General features: G+C 42.0%; 1 protein-coding gene, 1 long non-coding RNA gene and 1 other non-coding gene across 5 annotated transcripts in view; 2 read left to right on the forward strand and 1 right to left on the reverse strand.

Annotated features, from left to right (window-relative positions):
* The first annotated feature begins 550 nt into the window (after nt 1-550).
* On the forward strand, nt 551-3,346 carry LOC120715883. The gene is made up of 3 exons (XR_005691759.1): nt 551-683; nt 2,008-2,123; nt 3,121-3,346. It is a non-coding gene; the product is annotated as an uncharacterized LOC120715883 (long non-coding RNA).
* A 2,202-nt stretch (nt 3,347-5,548) lies between these two features.
* The window catches only part of fgd5a (FYVE, RhoGEF and PH domain containing 5a), a 32,809-nt gene continuing 17,315 nt past the window's right edge, over nt 5,549-21,042 (reverse strand). For 2 of the 3 annotated variants that reach the window (XM_040002992.1, XM_040002990.1), the window contains exons 7-21: nt 20,832-20,988; nt 16,695-16,785; nt 16,274-16,324; nt 16,076-16,134; nt 15,277-15,348; nt 15,006-15,074; nt 12,544-12,627; nt 12,377-12,456; nt 12,159-12,255; nt 11,669-11,806; nt 11,413-11,515; nt 11,167-11,303; nt 10,605-10,733; nt 10,122-10,276; nt 5,549-8,345 (exon numbers count right to left, since the gene is read on the reverse strand). In XM_040002992.1, the coding sequence (XP_039858926.1) occupies nt 8,309-8,345; nt 10,122-10,276; nt 10,605-10,733; nt 11,167-11,303; nt 11,413-11,515; nt 11,669-11,806; nt 12,159-12,255; nt 12,377-12,456; nt 12,544-12,627; nt 15,006-15,074; nt 15,277-15,348; nt 16,076-16,134; nt 16,274-16,324; nt 16,695-16,785; nt 20,832-20,988 (1,459 nt within the window). In that variant the 3' untranslated portion in view covers nt 5,549-8,308. The remainder of the gene's footprint in view (nt 8,346-10,121; nt 10,277-10,604; nt 10,734-11,166; nt 11,304-11,412; nt 11,516-11,668; nt 11,807-12,158; nt 12,256-12,376; nt 12,457-12,543; nt 12,628-15,005; nt 15,075-15,276; nt 15,349-16,075; nt 16,135-16,273; nt 16,325-16,694; nt 16,786-20,831; nt 20,989-21,042) is intronic. The other variant, XM_040002991.1, reaches the window with a different exon arrangement.
* Nucleotides 10,934-11,005, forward strand: trnae-cuc. Its single transcript has one exon. It is a non-coding gene; the product is annotated as a tRNA-Glu (tRNA).

Raw genomic sequence — 21,042 nt, forward strand, 5'->3', positions numbered from 1 at the left:
TTTAAGTGACAATGGAATGGATTTTATAACCCGATTAAATTTACTTTTAGAACATTGGATATTAAACTTTTGGCAAAAATCTTGATGTCCTAGAACATGTCCTTCCTCATCTACAAAATGGGCAATTGCCCAAACACCTTTTGATAACCAATCTTGAATAAAAATAGATTTCCTGTTCATCAGTATATATCTATTGTTCCAAATTGGGCTATTATGTGGAGTGAAATTATGTTTAAATAACATTTTCCAATAAAGAAGGACCTGTTTATGGAATTCAGAGAGTTTAGCAGGTAGCTTAGTAATTTCAAAGTCACACTTTAGGAGAAAGTCGATACCCCCCAGTGTGTTAAAGACCTTACTTGGTATAAAAAACCAAATGGAGTGTGGATTATTTTGGAAGGATTTTAACCATTTAAGTTTCAAAACACCATTCATTATATCAAAATCAATTGCGTTTCCACCGCCTTCAATGTATGGTTTAACCAAATCATCTTTAGATATATAATGGCACTTATTCCTCCAAATAAAATTAAAATTCAAGCTATAGACCAATAGTACTTTAACGATGTCCGCTGATCGTTTCCGTGTAAATCTTAGCATTGCTTTAGCCGTCAAGCTAAAGGTTTAGCTTCACACTGCCATATTTTCAGAGTAACAAAATATTTAAACGGTCTCAGATCATGGTGAGTATTTGAAAAAATGTTTATTTAATGTGAAGCCTGTGATGTTGAAAGGTTAGCAAGCGTAATTTTGCCTATTGTGTTATACACGGGTGCTTACATCCGAGTAGTGTTGATCTTTTCTAAGGTCCATGGGTTTATCCAACGAGCAGCTAAGTCACCGTTATATCTGTAATTTTGTGTGCAACGTCTTAATGCAAAAAAAATCCCGAAGCAAAGCAACGAAGCAAAGACTAAACAAAAAAAACCCCCACAATGCGTTTTTAAGCTCTCTCTGCGTTCACTGCCTCTGCAAGTGTCAAACTTCCTCGCTTTAGCTGATGCTAACCAACATTAGCGCTTACGGTTCGTATATAAACACAACTGTCAGCCCTTCACTTTTGGTGCCGACAACATTTTGAGCATTTTCTACAGTTTGTGAAATGGTCGCCATTGGCATTACATGCCAGTAGTGTTCGCTAATTGACTTTACCGGGGATTATATTTATTACAACGTTACTGCGTGGAAGTGATCATAGTGTATGCTTATGAACGCGAGTGGTAGGTGTTATTAGTGCGACTTTACCCTTAATTAGTTTTCCCACCGGAAGTAGAGTTGTTTATGCGACGTGATTGCTAGAGCAGTCCCAAACAATCGATCGCGTTTATTAACAGACCAATTCTCTCCAAACTTTTAGGGTAAGCTAGACTAGAGATATGGTTGCAAGAATACGAACAAGGGCGCAACAGCATATTGACAATGGCGAGAACTTTAATATTTACATTGTGTTAGTGCACCCATCGCTCCGCATCCTTAACGCTACATTGATGTCGAGAGTCTCTGACACAGCTGTGCTCTGCAGCACAGACACCCTGCTTATCTGTGATTCGGCCAGACTGGTGTTGAACTCCAAAGACATGCGCGGGGTTAGGTTAGTTGGCTGTTGGTGTGAGTGGTTGTCTGAGTCTCTCTAATAACCCTCCAACAGACTGGCGACCTGTCCAGGATGTACTTTTGCCCTATGACAGCTGGAATACAACCTGAATAAAATAAGTAGGAGAAAATGAATGATGTTTATGAACTGTAGTTAATGTAGTCAGACAATAAGTTACCGAGCAACAGGCCAGAAGTCTTGGTGCAGAATCATACTAAGATTTAAAAAATAAAATGTTGGCACTGGTGTTTGAAACAGTATACTGTCAGTAAGACTGGAGCAACTGCACACAACTGGAAACTAATAACTAGAGTAGTTAAGTAACATTTTGTTACTGCATCCATTTAGCCAGGTATAATTAGCATGTCTACATACATGTCATTTCTAATGTGGTCCTATGTGGTATGTTGTAGGACAGTGAAGTGTCTGACACTGACCATGTACCAGTGCCTGAGAACACTGGTATGGAGGGGGAGAACGCACCTCTTTACTGTATTTGTCAGAAACCAGACATCAACTGCTTCATGATGTAAGTATATATCAGTTTTATATTTGCAGTACGCGCAGTAGGGGTGGGCGCTAGCTTCAGCAATGTTATCAGAGTTTTTTTTTTTTAAATGAAGATCTTCTATTTCGAGAAAACTACCAATAAGGATATATGCACAGATATAGAAAACAATACTGTAACATTTTATTGATGCTTGCAGTTTGGAGGAAGCAGTATTTGCAAGTGTAACTAAATTCCAGGCATTTTCCATCCTTCTTTTCCTATCAGCTTTTTTCTAATTGTCAGTGTGAACCAAGGTGTCAGCAGCAGCTTTATAGTGCAAAAGTAGTGACCCAGCATAGATCAAATGTAAGCACAAAAGTAGCCAAGGTAGTGTTTTTCCTGGAAATTTTAAGTGAAAGGATAAAGTAACTGCTTACCACTTTAGTTTAACAATGATTAATGAAATGTAACCGTGTAACTCATCAGCAGTCTGCACAGTATGGTCACATATTAAAACTGAAGAGTATGTTGTACTTGTTGTAGTGTTTCATCATGGGTCCAGTTTTTACCCAGGTGCTTAAAGCCCTTCTTTACCCTCATGTAACACCAACAGTAATTTCCAACCACTATTTCCTGTTCCTGTCAGTCAAACAAACAGACGACAAACATCTTCTATAAACAGGAATAATGTCATTTTATCGGATTAGAAAACATCTAATCTAGCGTTGATATTACACTGCTGTTTAGTGTCTGGCTAATCTCAGTGTCACCAAAATATCTGCCCTACATGTCAAACAATGAGAGAACTTGAAACAGTAACATCACCTAGCAGCTTATTTTAATTAGTGCTAACGTTTTGTTTGCTGGCTAACATTGCTATTATTATAGTCACAGTTAATTGACTTTGAATAGCTTTATTTCAAAAGTAATTTTACAATTTCACAGCCATTTAGCTGTGTTAACTGTACATGCTGTAGGTCATAAGGCGTGCATGGATCATTTTTATAATCAGCCTCTTATCTTTTGTCCACCACAGGCTTTGCCATGATAAATTGGTCAGTTGACAACCAGGAGCCGTACACCTTAACCTCAGAGGCCAGGACATCCAGGGGCAGTGAGAACACGCACTTGTTTAAATGGGACGCAAGACGGACCTTCCAGCCCTTTGTTCCTTCAGTGGGCTGGTTTCAGTCATTATGCAAATGTACTGTTTATAAGATTGGGGAAACCTGCAGTCAGCTGAGACCGAAGAAGTCACTTGGATGAGTGACGAAACGTTTCTCCCACAAAACGCTACGTCCAGATGAACAGAATCAACTTTTGGAGATTTGCATAATGACTGAAACCAGCCCACTGAAGGAACAATGGGCTGAGAGGTCAGTTTATTCATCACAATTATGCAAATTCTCATGCCCATTGATCAGCAACCACTCTCACTCAAAAAGGCATCTCTAAAATGTAAAAGTGAGGACAAGTGAAGTTTTGCAAAGTACAATTAGATTTCCAGACATTTGATGATACAGTCACGTTGCACTAACTCTTAGATAAGTGGCTAGGGGTTCTCCAGAAACTTTGTGGGATCTTCTTGAGTTTAAACAAATCTGCTATTCTGACCAGACAGCCAGCAGGGAAAGGTTTGCAATCAAGAGATAAGCTGAGAGCTCAGTGTCAACATTAGTGGGCCTGTATTGAGGAGAAAAGATCTATTCCAATAGAAGGAAATCAAACACTTAAACACTTGGAACAGTTTTCAAATACATTAATAGTAATGCAACACTGTCCTCTTCCCCCAAATAGGCAACTGAGCCTGTTGAACTGTTTGGAATGGAACTTATGGGTAAATTAACCTTAACTGGTATATTTGTCATGGTTGTTTATTCTACTATATGGACCCACTGTGGTGGGGTGTGGTTTGTAGCTCAGCTGCAGGGGAAGGGGTGGAGCAGTGAGTTCAGGGTGTGGTGTTAGAGCAGGCTGACCCACACAGCTGTTCTCCATTATCTGGTCACGCCTTCCCTGCTTCAGTAGGATGCTGGGGTCTAACAGGAGAGCAGTGTGCTGTAATGGGACAAGGCAGCTGCACAAGAAAATATTGTAAATAAAATCATCCACGTGCTTACAACGCGGTGTGCCTTCTTATTGTGATTTCGTTTAGAAAACTCATGCAACATTACTGCATTACTAATTTTTCTAGTATCTGTTCTTGAGTAATTTCAGATCTCTCAAACTAGTGGCTGACCAGCTGGAGGGGTGGGATAAAAGTCCTCTCTGGACAAAATGTCACTTTGATACAGTAATAGAGAAATGCATAGTTGAGTTAACTCGCATGCCTTTGAAGACACTGGAAAACCGAAAGGCAACATGGTGAACATGAAAACACGAGGATCTACAGCTAAGACTTGCACACAAAACTGTGCTGTAGCTGCTCGTTTAAACATATGTTGGTACAGCTGCTTCAATGGACAACATAACTGTAAATGAGTGTTTGACAGAGTAACGTTTTTTTCTCATTCAGGAGTGAATCCACAAACTTTAAAGTAGTGCCACAGGGTATGTAAACTTTCCTTGCAGAGAAGGAAACTACATATGTATTTGATGTTGGATAAATGGACACTGTACCCATGTCCTTTTACTTATATGTTCATATACTTTTTTTTATTTTACTCCAGCAATTGATCCTCCAGTTCTAACCATAGCCTCTTTTTCCTTTATTTTTTGATAACGCTCATTCTTATATTAAAACTTATGTTAAACTTCTTCAAATTAAATCTTGGATGATTAGTCACTTATTTCCTGATCGATCAGCCTTTATCTTGATTTTAATCTGTCATTACCCCACTCTTTATCTGGAAATAAAGAAAATTCAAAGGTCATGTTTAAAAAAAGCATAGATTAGGACTCTAACATTAGCCACAGAGCTGCATTTAGGCATGTTGCAGTTCAAATTGAGCATCAGAATAGGCAAAAAAAAGGTGATTTAAGTGACTCTGAACATGGAATAGTTGTTGCTGCCAGACCAGCTGGTCTGAATATTACAGAAACTGCTGATCTACTGGGATTTTCCTCACATATCAATCTTAGAATAGGTTTTTACGGACGGCTTTGACCTCATAGGAATACAACAGTAGCTCAAATAACCACTTGTTATAACCAAGGTATGCAGAAGAGCATCTCTAAATGCACATCACACTGAACCTTGAAGCAGGTGGGCTACAGCAGCAGAAGAGAGTCAGAATTTGGTGTAAACAACTCGTATCAACAGTTCAGCTTGTTGATGGTGATGTAATGGTGTTGGGGAACACTTTGGGCCTCTTCATACCAACTGAGCATCATTTAAGCACCACAGCCCGCCTGAGTATTGTTACAGACGACAGTGCACTGTGGTCATAAAGTACTGTGTACTGTCTGATGGCTGCTTCCACCAGGATTACACTATGTCATAAAGGTGAGATCATTTGCAACTATTTTTTTTTAACATGACAGCGAGCTCATTGTACTCAAGTGGTCTCCACAGTAACCATCGCAATCCACTGAGCACCCTCGGGATGGTGTGAAATGGGAGATTTGCATTAGTGGTTGCTATGATGTTAATATGGAGCAAAATCTCTAAGGAATGTTTCGAGCAACTTCATCTATGCCATTGAGAATCATACTGCACAGCTAAGCTCAGAAGCCAAAATTTAATGCTTTAAATAGGATGCAGGGTATGCAAATTATCACATGATCAGGCTCCTCAGGTGCTTAGTCACCCTTAAGATGACTGTACTCAGAAACATGATGAGCAACCAGTGAGGAGTATAAAGGGCTCTATGTAAATCCCCATTTCGGCAAACCGCTTTTTGTCTGGATTTTGACTGAGATTATTTACACCTGAAACTCTGAGTAATGCAATTATGGATGATCTGCTGCTCTCTATTCATGGGTTTTCTTGTGACTTGCCAACTTTGCTGTTGTTCAGTTGTGAGCTGTATTGTGCAGACTGTGTGTTGTACTACCTCTGCTGTGTTTGTGGTTGAGTTTCATGTATTTTAAAGGCCACGGGCCTTTGCAAATAAGCTAAGACTATAAATTCAGTGGTGTGTTTCTGGCACACGCTTATACTGACACACAATAAAACAACAAAATGAATCCACTTTCTTTCTTTCTCTTTTAAAACCTTATATTAAAAGCAAAATATTTCCATCCATATCAGTGGGCTGACAACTTCATTAACATTACTATGTAAGTCCACTTTTTCATTGATTATTAAATCTTATTTTCACTTCTCTCCTTTTAAACTTAACACCAGTTATTTCCACATGCTCACACAGACAAACAGGATTTAGGCTGGCTAAAGTTCATATTAGACCAGTTTGACACGATGTAGTGCTGCCCCCTTCTGGATTAAAGGGTCACTTAACCAAGCTGTATTTTTCCAGCACCACAGGCAATAGAGAAGGATAGGTACATTGTGTTCTCATTTCTCCATCACCCCGGTATTTATCACCAGGAGGAGATAAGCACAGCGTGAACATCAGTACAAAAAACACACAATGCATAGCAACAAGACGTGAATAAATCCTAATAATACAACAGACGATTCTGTCGGAGAGAAGAGGATGAAGTGCACAGCCATTTCTGAGCATCCAGTGCTGTTGTGCTTGTAACTATCCTCAGCAAAGCCAGAACCACACACACATACAAAAAGTTACTATGCTGTTGCAGTGGGTATCATTTTACAGTCGCTCGTTATTGTTGATACTGAATTATAATGCAAAAAAGAAACAAGCCTGCAGCACAGCACGGCACAGCGAACGCCCACTAAGTAAGCATTTTTAATGTAGTTTATTTTTTATATGCATCTATATACATAAACATTTACAATGCAGTATATGCTATAGAGGTACAACGATAGTAACACTGTAGGTGTGAGCTATAGGAAACGGGTAGAAAAGCTGAACAGTACTCAAACATGTGCTTTTGATATCATGCTGCTTGTCTGATGATGGATCTTCATTCTGAAAGGAACAGATAATGCCATCGGATGGGTTATTTAAGAGAAACTGCATCTGAGTGAAATCCTGTGGCACGAGTGGCTGAGATCACTCTAATACTGTGAGGATGAAGGTAGTTTGACAGCATTTTTAAGAAGCTTTTGTATAATAAAGCAGCCAAAGTATGATTATATCTAGCGGCATATATATACAGCATTAAAAAAGGCCCTCATAAAAATGGCACAATAACATGTTCTTATGTGAGTGCACAGTAACTGACCTGTTCAAAAATACTATAAGGTTAAAGTATATGTAAGAATAGATTAAAAAGCAAGGTCCCTCCGTACAGTACTGTGATAACATAAAGAGTGAGGCACATTCATCATCACTTGCAAAATGCACTGCATTCAACAGGAAGAAAGCAACTGGCACTTCAGAGCTGTGTGAAAAATTTCTAAAAGACTTTTAAAAAATACAAAGTATCTTCAAAATTGTTCATCCTTTGACAAATGCTTTAGAGCGGACGGCATGCCGAGGGTCATTTCTTCACTTTGCAGATTCAACACAAGAGTAAAACTGTGTAAAACTCCACAAGAACAATAATGTACACATACTATGATGATTAAAACGAACCCTTATTGGGGACATCGTGAATCACAATTTTTATACAGATAAATCATCTAACTCACTTCAGTATCTGCAGCGTATACTTCACAATATATATTCAGAATACCAAGTATCTCTCCGTTCCCCCTTTACAAGATATGCATACTACCCTGAAGCAAAGGTTATTTTTCATGTCTTTGCAGTTACCTCAAAACTGTGTCATGCATAACTGCAACGAAACTGATATGAAAGGACGTCTCCTGCAGAAGACAAAGAGTGGTTTAACAGTCCAGTGGAAAGTTGGGTAAAATACACCAGAAAAGCAAAAAAAAAATGGAAAAAGTGCAGACATCTGAAAAAAAAGGTGAAAACAGAAGAAATAAATTTTTTTCTCTCAGGTGACGTATTTAAGGTATCTGAGCTGCTCCTGAAGGCTCTTGTGAAATCCGACTCGAGGATTCTGCTGCTCTTTTCCATACAGCAGAATTCCTTTGAGGAAAAATCTCCCAGGTGTTTGAATTGTCACTCAATATCCCACAAAAGGCCTGATGTGATGAATCCTTACTGATGGACTGAGTTCACATGCAGCAGGTAGCTTTGTTGCAGTCACGGAGTGGATGCGTCATTTATTTAACTTAGCAGATGCTATAAAATAGTGGCCTCCTCCATGGCATTGACCCATCTGAAACACAAAGAAGTGGAGCATTAGACCTTCGAACTCATTGTCTTTTTTTTGACTGGATTTGAAAGTCAGCTTATGTCACAGATCAGAGGTCAAGGTGTGTTTTTCCCAGTGTTTTTCTGTTTTCTCATAATTATGATACTAAATTGTTAATATGAATATTAACCACTTTGTTTTTCGTGGAATATAATCAACAAATTAAATCTTACAAACTAGATCATAAAACTCAGCGGCTTTCTTTGTCTTTTTTATTTAACAGGTTTGTATGATTTGCACTCGTGTACACCTTCTGCTCATTCTCTTTATCAGCTTGTTTTGATTTCAATAGACTATTTTACTGTGAAACACTAAAAAAACATGATTAGTAGTTTAGTAGTACTTTTAGTGCCATTTTTATCAGCAAAAACTTGAAGTAATCATGTATGACTTTATCCCTCTCCACATCATTGTGGAGGAATTTTGCCCACTTTTCTTTACAGAGTTTCTTCAGTTCATCGAGATTTACTGGCATTCATATATGCACAGCTCTCTTAAGGTCCCACCAGAGCATTTCAATCAGGTTGAGGTCTGTGCTCTTGCAAGACACGGATCGGATTCTTTCCTTTTTCAGTCATTCTGCTGTAGATTTGTAACTGTGCTTGAGATCATTGTCCTATTGCATGACCCAATCTCAATTAAGGTTTGCCTGTTACTCCCAGGACAAAACTTCTGCTTTCACAGAGGTGCTCACGTGCGCTGATGATCCGTTAATCAAGCACATTTGACAAGCACCGTCCCCAATAGCTACTTACCCTCTTAATAAGGGTAAGCTTACTATTTTACATGACCATATAAATCCAGCGGCGCTCCAAATAACATTCACGCTTTGTTCAATAAGAATATCAACTTTAAATGTTAAAAAAGGCTCTCTTTTATTGTTGTGACACGCTTATATTTAACTTTAAGCAGAAAAAAAAAGGGATGCAAATCTTCGTCAGGGAGTCAGAACAGATTTCACGGAGCGCCGTGAGAATAAATCCATTTTATTTGCTATTTAAAAGAAAGTGCCTTGGAGTTATTTTTCTTTTTATGTCATCCCATCCCAGGAGCCCCTCAAAGGAATCCAGTTTAAATCTTGTAAGACTTCCTGCTCAAATACTTTTTAAAAAATAAATATATATGCACTCTTGTGAACTGTTTTTACAAGCAAAAAAACCCAGCAACCTACAAAACAGGGCTGACAGTAAGTAACAAGTGAATTCAAATAAATTGTCATGGCCCATTATAATAATTGATGCCTTTTGTAAATCTCAAAGTCAGTTGGAAGAGAAACGAATCCACTTTAACAAACACAGCCTGCCACCTCCACTCTTTGCCAGTAAAATGGGGATGCTGCAAACTGCCACGTATTTATTAAAACAAAAAGTGCATTAATAAGCTTGCTGTCAGCCTTCACTGAGTCACACATTCTACCAAAACAGATCAGCAATAGAGGACATAAATGCAGATAAACGAGTGCAAACATTAAGAGAAGACAGGAGACTTGTTAACGGTCAGTGCAGCAATCTTACACGAGAAAGCGAGAATGCATGGAGAGTACATTATGCTGCACTGCAGGAGATCAGCTGCTCACTGCCTGCTGTCTAACATACCACACATGCCTTGCTACAGCTCCCTGGTGGTCCAGTGATTAAGATTTAGAGCTCTTGTTGCTGTAGTCTGGCTATGATTGCTAGTCAGAGAATGTGCTTTTAAAAGACACTCCATGAATGTGCTTGTAAAAGCATTTGCACTGACCTGCGAGCAGTGTTTTGATCATCTGCTTTGAAGGTGTAGTAGAGTGTTTTCTTGTGGTACAAATGGAATACGTTACTGCTTTCTTCTCCCTCTGGCCTCTCAGTCAGCTTGACGGTGAAGCCCTGCAGAGGCAGACTCTCTGAAGCCACTTTATCCTGAAGGAAGCAGGCACAAGTTAAAAATGCCAATCTGGCCGTCAGCAGCAACAACAACTTAATAAGTTGCTCGTGCTTTGAAGAAAACAAAAGACAAAAGAAACAGAGAGAGGGAGAGGGAGAGAGAGAGAGCACAGAGATTCCCTTTATTAGTCAATAAGTGTTCTGCTCATGAGGCTGAAAAAGTTAAAGAAGTGGATATGTAGTTAAATAGCTGTCATGCACTCGAGAAGAGCTGGATAAAGGCAGTAAGAATATTTCTTTGCTTGAGTGGCGATAATGTGTGAATGTGTTTGGGGCTGGTGTGGGAGACTCTGTGCCCCCTCACCTCACTGGCTGTGAAGGTGTAGAGCACCTTGTCTTTGAGGAGGAACCACAGTCGCTTCCACTTCCTTTTGCTCTTCTTCCTGCGCTGCAAACTCCCACTCATGGTGGAGCCCTCCACACCAAGTGACACCTGCAGATGATTGTAATTTATTAGACATTCAGAAACTCTAATAACAGGGATGATGAGTCAGCTGTTTGTTGCAGCTGTAAAGACAAATGAAAGGGTACAAAGTAGTGTGAACCCTAGTGGCAATTTGTGTGCACTGCAGGAAGCAGCTGGACTAGATTCCAGTCATGCCAGTACACACAGACATCCTCCATTCACACAGTTCCCTGGTAGTCTAGTGGTTAGGATTCGGCGCTCTCACCGCCGCGGCCCGGGTTCGATTCCCGGTCAGGGAATAACCTTTACTTTCCCCAATGTATGTGGGAAATTAATGTTCTTAAAAAGTTTAAATATCACAGTTTATTACTTTGGTAATAATAAGCAATACTCTCTTGCTTATAAAATAGTTATCAGGGTTTAAAAAAAGGGTAGAGATAACAGGCAGCGAGTAGTTCACCTGGGTCAGAGGGGATATGCTCTTCCGGGACTTCCACAGACTAGGGGGCTGCAGACTCTGGAAGACAGCAGAGAGGGGACGACTGGCCCGGTGAGTCCGAGGGCTGGAGTTATCACAGGCAGCTGACACACTTCCACCTGCAGGCAAATGCAAACTCATTTCCTTATCGAGGTAAACAACTGGAAATAATAAGGTTTACATTGTACAGTGAGTTTTGAAACAGGCACCAGGAAAGCTAAGCTTCACCTCTTTTCCTGAGCTCGGCATAACAGTGATCGCACACTTTAGCCAGTCTGTCTTTGAGGTACTTCAGAGGATATCTGTTTCTGGAACAAGCCCGGCACACCACCTGTGCGGACACATCAGTGACATCGTAATACATCTACAGTGAAAATCTCCAAAGTAACGGTAAAGTATGGTAAGATTATGTCCCCAATATCCCCAAACAAGTTTACAGCTAAACGCCAACCACGTTCGAGTGAGAGCAAACTTTGGGTCTGACCTTGCCACACGCATTGCAGTGGTGTCGTCTGAGAGTGAGGCTGAAGTCGGAGGTGCAGTTCATGCACATCATCACATGAGAAACTGGCACGAGGACAGGTGCAGCCTCGCCCAGCGCCATCCACAATTTCTCACGGGCCTGATTGAACAGCGATGTTGAGATGTTACAGCATGAATAAAGCTCGCTTTTTCAGAATTCAACTCTTAACCCTGTAAAGCCCGAACCACAAAATAATTGCCAGAAAAGTCTTTTTGTTTTCAAAGCTGAGAGAGTTTATTGAATCTTCTGACAAATACATATCATAGGAGTTGAACTGCAAGTTATTGCCAGCAATAATAAGTAGACAGGGCTTATAAATGGTAATTTATTTAAAAAGTGAATCATCAAACCCTTCTCTTAGCTAATTCTGCACCCTTTCTTACTATGACTCAGATGAAAGTTCTCTTCTATGACAAATCGTATTGTGTTACACTGAAGTTATTTTTCCTACCTCACTGCAGGGCCCGCCAAATGTGCAGAGTCCCGCCGCGTGGTCCGCTATGGCTCGACTTAGCGTGTGGAACCAGTCCTCCCTTTCTCCAACAGAACTGAAGAGAAATACAGAAATACAACACACCTGATGCCCCTGATGTGCCTGACTGAATGTGTAGATTTCTTTGGAAATGACAGCCATTGTTCACATCAGAGTTCTGAATGTCAGCGGCTCACCTGGCAGAGAGTGTAATAGTGATGTCGGACACCTCAATCTTAAGACAGTTCAGCACATTGCCCAGCGTGGGTTTGCTCACCTGTGTGTGACAAACAAGACCAGATCACAGTGCAGTAAAAAGCAAAAAAGCAAAACGTGTTTATGAAACTTGGAAAAGTTCATGTACCTTCATCCCTGACAGAGACAGTGTGTTCTTGAGCCTGTATTTCCCATCCTGCTGAGGGTAGGTGTACAGCATTATGTCGTTCATCTGAAGGAGAAAAGGGAAAGAAAATATAAGAGGTATAGAACGATTTCACTATTTGAGATATAATGGCTTATTCTCACAACATTTACTGAAACTGCCAACATTTAAAAAAAACCCAAAAAAAACAGAAACAATAAATTAATTCATAGAATTTTTTATTAACTGATTTATTTGTTGACTAAGCTTTTGATTCGTTGTAGATTTTTACAGTTTCTCCTCCTGATGAGAAAATTATTTACTCGGGATGTAATATCACCTGCTAACACAAGGTGGTAGTGTTATATAAACTTAAGCACCACAGCTGCCCAAAACAGCACCGAGGGTAGAGCTGGTTAAGTACTAGGCTGTGTTTTCACAGCACACTCACCTCTGTGCATCCTGTCAGCACAGAATTCCCATGTATGCACACGACAAAATCAGGCATTACTGTAAGGAAAATGTTTATTTTCCTGTCAAACCTGAGGTATTTGAATCCCCTGAATTCACCAAGAGTCTATTGTGTTCTCACAACACAGACAAAAGAAATGACATCATCGGTCACACCTTATGTGTGCTCTAAACATCCGCTGGGGCCTTATAAGCAGCATCCAGGAATTCTCCACCCTGCTCTGGACTCCGGGCCTCCCCTCGCCTTCACAGCCTTCTTAGGCTACGCTGAGAACCAGAGCTGGGTGGAACTGGCCTCCTTCACCACAACAACAACACAAACAGCAGCAGTAACGCATTTCATTGGACGACTGGCTGGAGACAAAACACTGCATGATAGCCAAGCCCGAGCCCTGCCTACGACCTCTGTGCTCGAGCCGCCGCAGCTCTTCTGCTCCACCCTGCACTGCTCATTTACTCATTCCACAGAAATCCAAGCAAGCGCCAAGTTAACAGATTTCACAGACATGACCCACGAGACGCAAATTATATCCACTTGAGCAACCAAGACATTTACTTTTTTCGACAGTGGCATTTCATCTCCTTCCCTAAAAGCGTCACCTCCTTTACCTGCCCCTTTTACTCGTTTCCCTCTGACATCTCTCTAGATCTCCATCCTCCCTCTTAATCCCTCCTCTCACTCACTCAGCCTGCTTTTCTTTCTTTTGTGAGCCCTGGCTTGTGACATGGGTGCAGCTTCTCTCTGTCACAGAGGTGGTTGATTGCTTTCATCGGCGCCGTTTGTATTTCAGTTTCCCATTAATAACGCCTGAACCTCTGGAGCTGTCGGCTTCAAGGGAGCAAATAGCTTTATAGTCCTAATAGCCTACAAGTATCAACCACTAACATTTTCAAGCTAGAGCTTATCAGTTTAAAAACAGCAAGAGACTGATGGAAGAGAACAAAATGAATCCCGAGGGTCTCAAATGTTACATGCTACCTGGAAAACCCTATGGCAAATATGCTGCCCATGGAAATTCATAACATGAGACAGCACTGATTGCACATGAAACAATAGATGGGACTTCTCTATTTCACATTATGTGTTTGTGTAGCACCACCACCCCTCCTCCCTGCATTCTACAGGGTGTCTGGCCTTCACTTCGCTGTCAGTCCCCTCCCAATACACAGGAAGTCGGCATCCAGTGACCCACACCAAACATCCTGTAAGGAAGTGGGGCCCTGGAAAACAAGTCCTGGGAGGGGAGGAGGGGAGAGGAGGAGAGTGGAGAGGGAGGCCCTTGGCTAGATGGGTGTGGTGTTTAGTCGAGGTCTTACAGCCTTGGCCTTGTGCCCCCCACCCTTCCCCAAAACCTCACCTAACTTGCGGCACAACCCTGTCCAACATTCCTCCACATTTTCTGCAGACCATGCCAGCATTCATTTTAACATTACCTAAATAACACTGCAGGTGTTTTCTGTCCTCGTGCTGTCCATCCATACCTTGCTTAAAACCACACGAGTTTCTTTTGAACTCTAACTGAGATGGCACTTTCCAAAGATACTGAATACACGAGGCTTTGTTTTGGTAAACGTGTGTGAAATAATGCAAAAAGCACTTGAAAGAAAGGTCAAGCTATAGCCAAATGTTTGATTAAGTCACTCAGGATAAATATTAAATATGCTACTTTGAACAAAGATTGGCACCCAACTGATTTATTGGTGAGGTAAAACTATTGGCTGATATTAGATATTTACCAGTCTTTCAGCAAAGGTTAATAAGGCTAATACATAAAAAGAAGAGATGGGAGAAACAACCTTCCACCATGTTACGAGTGTTTACATTGCACAGTTTGTCCACCACATTTCCTTTAATCTTTCCTATGATTAGCCTTTTTTAAAGATAAGCTAGGCTAATCACAGCTAATATTAGACCATTTCAAACTACTGAAGAAACAAAATAGTGAAATACTTTTAAGCTTTAACACCAGTAGTGTCCGATGTAATGCCATTACCAGAAACAGGTGCCGAGGTTGCCTACTTTTCCTGGAGACCTTCATGAGTGTGCCCTCTTTGACAAACATCTGCCAAAAGAAACAGTATAAAAGCTTTGCATGTTAGGTTGATGTAATGTTGTTAACTAATCCTTACAACATTACGTAAACACATGACCAGTCTTTTTATGCTTTCAAAGTGACCTCAGAGATCTGGCATTCAGATTTTGGTGTTGCTTTGTTTTTGACAGTGCAGCAGTAACACTGTCAGACAGAACTACATGATGCTCACCCTTCCAGGTTTCAGAAGGTCCCTCTTCCCTTTCACACTGTATTCAATGTGGACCAGACGCAACAAGTTTTCCTGCAGAAGAAGAGAAGCAGGAAGTTAGCGAGAGAGAGATTATCTAGTGATTGATGGAAGAGAAGACAAAGAACTGAACCATCCCTGTTTCTCTGTGTCTGCCATCCCTCACATTTTTAGTATCACATCCCTTTCCGACTCCCTCCCTTTCATGCCCAAAGAGAGATGTGCTACCACCGTCTGTCAGTCTCTGTGTGTATGTGTGTGTGTCAGGGCTTGTGCACAAATGAGAAAAAAAGTGTGATAAACAGAGGAGGTAAGCCAAAGATCCACATGGGAGCTCAGCAGTGAGGTGGGGTTGCCAGTTCATTCACAAACCATTCCCTCCCTTATAATTATCTCCATGAAGAGATAATTTGTGTGTGTGTGTGTGTGTGTGAGGGTGGGGGGGGTCATATTCACCCTTTACACTGCTCCCTTTGTAATAAACACCTGGGACTTTCTGATGACATCATCTTTCCTTGCCTCTTGCGTAAATCAACAAGCTAAATGCCAAAAAAAGAGGAACAGAGCTCCCCTTCACTCCTGCAAGTCGTTTGGAAGAAGGATTCACGTGGGAGAAAAACCTCAGCTGTCTAATCTTGTCACGCTTGAAAATTGTTCTTTCATAGCCACGCAGAATAAAGACGCAGCAACTGCAACGGTGGGCTGTGAATATGTCAAACTCAACAGGGGCTACACAGTCTGAATGTAAACTCGCGGGGTGTATCCTGACTCAGAGACTCACCCCCTGTTTCAGATTGTCGTTGGCCTGGTCGGCTACCTCGGACACAATCACCAAGGCAGCTGCAACACAAACAGAGAAAGAAAAAGAGAGAGTGTTGGAACTTGGAACCGTCTCATTGGCTCTGACACAACAGCCAAGCACCGATACAGCTGCGTGCAAGTGTGCACGCGTGTGTCAGCACAAAGCATGCAGATTTACCCTGAGTGTCCTCGTATTCTTTGGAATCAGGAGAGAGGTTGTTCAGGTAATCTGGAGAAATCAGAGAGAAGATATGAAAACAAGACAAGGTAAAACAAGGTTAAATCTGAATTTGCAGGTGTGAAGCATCTACAGTTGTCTGGTCATAACTAGTGGTACAAATGAAATTGTATCTTTAAGTCCAACTTACACACAAAATACACACTGTTGAAAATGAGTGGTGGACCCCAGACAGCCCCAGCCCAGTATAACTCCTGGGATGCACAACACTATGCTGAGTGGCTACTGTTAGCTGATGTCAGCAAACCTGGCTGGTTAAGCTGCCACATAATTGCTCCAAGTGGAAACAACAGCTCATGTTAAGCATAAATAACACTTTGTCTTACAATTAAATATGTGCATATGTGTGTTTATGTGTTACCTGTGAGTAGCATGCGGTATTGAAGCACTCTCACTATAACCTGCAGCAGCTGGTGTTTCAGTGGGACTTCTGCTTCTTCTGGGCTTCTTGTCTGCACAGACACACACACACATATTGGAAATTTTAGAGGCTTGTAAAAGATCATCCATGACTAGTCTACATGGAAAGGTTTTTATTAGGGGTCATTTGTTGAATTGTACACTGCAGACATATTATTTCCGCAGAACAAAATTATTGTGAAATTAAATACCTTCTCCCACAAAAGATTTCACCCACAAAAGACTGCAACGGTGCCCCTGAGCTACACACAAAGAGCCGCTTCTCTGGCTCCCAAATAAGGTTAACCACTATTAGTCAGTGTTGCAAGTCAAGGGCACAAGTGACCAAAGGAAACCTATGGGACAGGATGACCTTAAAACATCTTTTTCACCAGTGTATAAAAACCTGAAGCGACTCCCATTCTTCTGCTCGGTGCAGTCATTTGCAGGTGAAAGGGGACAAAAAGTGGCACAATCAGAGAGAGCTTTAGAAAATCAATCAGGATCTAATTGTCTCTGACAGGTATTTATGCCCTAAGCGGTGGAGAAGCAGTGGGGGTCTGTGTACTGTCTGTGTACACACACACACACACACACACACAGAGTTTTTTTTCTAATCCAATGAAGTCCCATCCTTCATTAGCGAGGCACAGATAGCACCCTGCGGGAAACAGCATCTTCATCTTATTTACACCACACAAACGCATACACACTCGTGCACACACAGGAGCCCACGCAGACACAAACACCAGCTCTATCATCCAATTTCAGACGCATTCACACGTGCGTGCAGTGTGCAAATGATGGATCCCTTCCCACGTACACCCAGGCCGTGGTTGGTGATGAGATAACGCTGATTGGGGCTCTAAAAGGGGAGGGATGCGATATGACTTAAACACACCGCTTTGTCTTCATTATCTGAATTGCAGGAGTCAAAAAGTAACAGAAAGCTGAGGCCTCTTCTAGTGACGTCCACTCACCTACTCCTAAGGTTTCCGTGTATGAAGGTGTGGTTGTTTTTTTTTACCCCTCAGCTTCAGCCTTTACTTTTCTGCCTTCCTTCTTTCCTCCTCTCTCACTGATCACTGCATGATGCATTGAGAACAATAATAACTAGCTCTCCATTCTGTTTTCAGAGCATCCGCTCCACTCAAGTGTTGCTTGTAAATTGTCATCCAATTGACACTTGTAAAGAGGAAGTAGCTTTCGAGAGATGGTAATTAGCCTGCAGTTTGTTTGGGTGAGACCAAACGAAGGGGGAGAGAGGAGCGAATGTGCGATGCATTGTGCTGGCAAATAAACACCTCCACAGAAACGCAGAGATAAAAAAAAGAAGCCCCACACCTCTCACACTCTGTCACGGCCAGCTGATTTGCTGCCTGCACACAGAACTGATCTAATTGGGGAGTTGTAAAGGAGGCTGTGGCTCTAATTAGCTTCTGTCTGCCTCATTGCCCAGCTGCCTTTACAAGGATTTCACTCCATCGCTCTCTCTTCCCCCTATCGCTCTCTGTCCACCTGCTGCACAGCCTCCCACTGTCCCCCTAGGCTTCTGGCACAGGAGGAAACACGCAGCGTTTACACACATCTACGCTACCGCATGAATACTAATCCAACCCGAAGTGCTGTGGAAGGAGATTTCTGAAGTGTTTGCAGTTGAATGACATCCATGCAATTTGTGAATGACAATCGCCCTGCAAAGACAATCAGACACACACATGCAGGGACACAAATTAATTGGTAACAGAGGTAATGGGTAACACACAAGCACACCACGCTGTGTTGGCTCACGTGGTAAACGAGCAACACTGGCCACCCAGAGGAGACTGTAATCCTGTAAGGGTCGAGCAGTGATCTGATCAGGGTCTGTGGCTACTTTATCACTGTCATCACCACATCCACAATGAAATTGCTAGCACTTATGCTGCAGCACTTTGGCTTGTGGCATTAAAAAAGCAATTGGCCGGGAGAGTGGAAAAAAGGAAACGGAGGTGTTGAGGGGAGGTAAGCACTGAAAATAGCCAGATCTAATGAAGATTGACTATTTTTAAATGCAGAAAAAAGAACAGCAAGCTGTGAGTACAATTACCCAAGTCAATGCTTGCGCTTTTTTGTAGGTATAATGACTTGAGATGTGCCACACAACCAGTATTAAACAACAACACAGCATCTCTCAGGAGCAGGAGCAGGTACAGTGTGCCTGTATGATTGTCTTTGCTCTCCCTCAGCCCTCTTTCCTCCTGATTACAGTGGGGTCACAATCACCATGTAACTCCCAAAGCAGTCCTTTGGTACAGCACAGCATTCATCACCCACACATAATGCCCTGGTGTGGGACTGTGGGAAGGACAGACTCCAGGTTACATGCTTATATGTAATAAGGGAAAAGTAAATGCAGGTTGAATATACAGTGACAGCTGGAGCGATCCTCCCAGGAGAATTTAATAGCGACTGCCACTCCGGGTGATACTTTTGGAGATGTAAGTCCAACCCCACACAAATCATTCAGACCAATCAAGCCATTCACGGCATATATTCCGGGTAAGCAGCAGTTTACGATGTGAGAAAAGGAGCTTATAGCCCCTTCATGTTGAGGCACGTAATTGACTTTGATCAAGGATATTTAGAGCCGAGCTTGTCCAAGTGTGGAAACATGTCGCAAGATTACGAAAGGTCGGTGTTTACTGTCCGTGGCTGCGAGTCATTTCTCACCTCCGCTCCCCCCTATTTATATTTGATCGGACAGAGCCAAAGTTTTTCTTTCTGGGAAGAGGCAGCTGCTGTTGAATATTCATGAGCGAAGACAGTTGGTGCCTTGTCCATTCATTTTTCTTATCAAACCACAAATGCTCGGAAGCATTGTGTCAGGCACTCACGGCGAATCAGCACACGGCATGGAGCTGGTGACCCGTGGATTTGGTTACAGAGGAGCTGAGCTGAATAGGTGACACGAGGCAGTGCTTTCTAATGATCTGTACTCTGATGAAACCAGAGGCAGATGAGGCTTATATAAAGACTCAATCATTTGAATGCTGTGTATGTGGGTTTATCTATATGCTTTCTTAATATACTGCGTCTTACTCAAAATATGTCAGTCGTGGTTGTTACCCGCTCAAGCTGTACATGTTCATATTCAGCAGGAGCACAAAGTAAGGATTATTAAGCGGACCATGCGTACAATTTTTTGAACACAGTGATGAAATTAGACCACAGATCCTATTAGACTGAGCCTTTGCTGATCCCTTCACCCAAATCCAACCTCCTGGATGAAGAGACACGCTGGCAAAACAATGAGTATTTGCTGTGGAGTGGGTATAGAATATGCGAGCATGGCAGCAGAAAGGTCAGTTAGATGAAAAAGAGAGGGGATAGAGGGGGTTTAGAAAGGCCAGCGTCTCCCTGTGGAAGCTGGGTGACAAAAATAAAAGCAGAGAGCTGTAAAGTAAGCACCAGGGGAAACACTAGGTTTGATTTCTGCACCCTGATTTACTTTCCCTCCATGAATATTTAAAGTAAACCTGAGATTTTACTTTTTGTTTATGTTTTAAAAAAAAATACTGGATCATTTTTAGTGAAGGCAGCACGGTGACAAGGTGGTTAGCACTGTTGCCTCACAGCAAGAAGTTCAGTGAGTTCAATTCCACCATCAGGCCGGGGTCTTTCTGTGTGGAGTTTGCATGTTCTCCCCGTGTTTGCGTGGGTTCTCCCTGGGTGCTCCGGCTTCCTCCCACAGTCCATAGACATGCACTTAGTGGGGATAGGTTAATTGAAAAACGCTAAATTGCCCATAGGTGTGAATGTGAGCGCGAATGGTTGTCTATGTGTTAGCCCTGCGACAGACTGGAGACCTGTCCAGGGTGTACCCTGCTTCTCACCCTAAGACAGCTGGGATAGGCTCCAGCCCCCCCGCGACCCTGAAAAGGATAAGTGGAAGCGAATGGATGGATGGGATCATTTTTATCATGTTTCTGAACCCAAGCTTGCAGAAACAAGAAAACAAAGGAAAAATTGCAACAGAAAGAGAAAGTTGGCAGGAAGCACGACAAAGAGCTGTCTTTACTATGTGTATGCATTTTAGTCAGTCTGTTCGGTGTCTTACCTCAAACGTCTTGACGATTTTGGCGAAAGCCGGGTTTTTCCTGCAGCTCTCCTCGAGCAAAGACATGCTGCGGTCGTACTCGGAGATGTAGGTGTCAAACGCACTGAAGTTGTCCCGACGTGACAAGATCACATCTGCAACTTTTGGACTCTCCTCCCTTCACAGTGGATAAAATCAGCGATTAAGTGCATGCTCTTTAATCACTCCAAGT

Source organism: Simochromis diagramma, unplaced genomic scaffold, assembly GCF_900408965.1.
Source record: "Simochromis diagramma unplaced genomic scaffold, fSimDia1.1 OVJJ01000646.1, whole genome shotgun sequence".
Taxonomy (NCBI): domain Eukaryota; kingdom Metazoa; phylum Chordata; class Actinopteri; order Cichliformes; family Cichlidae; genus Simochromis; species Simochromis diagramma.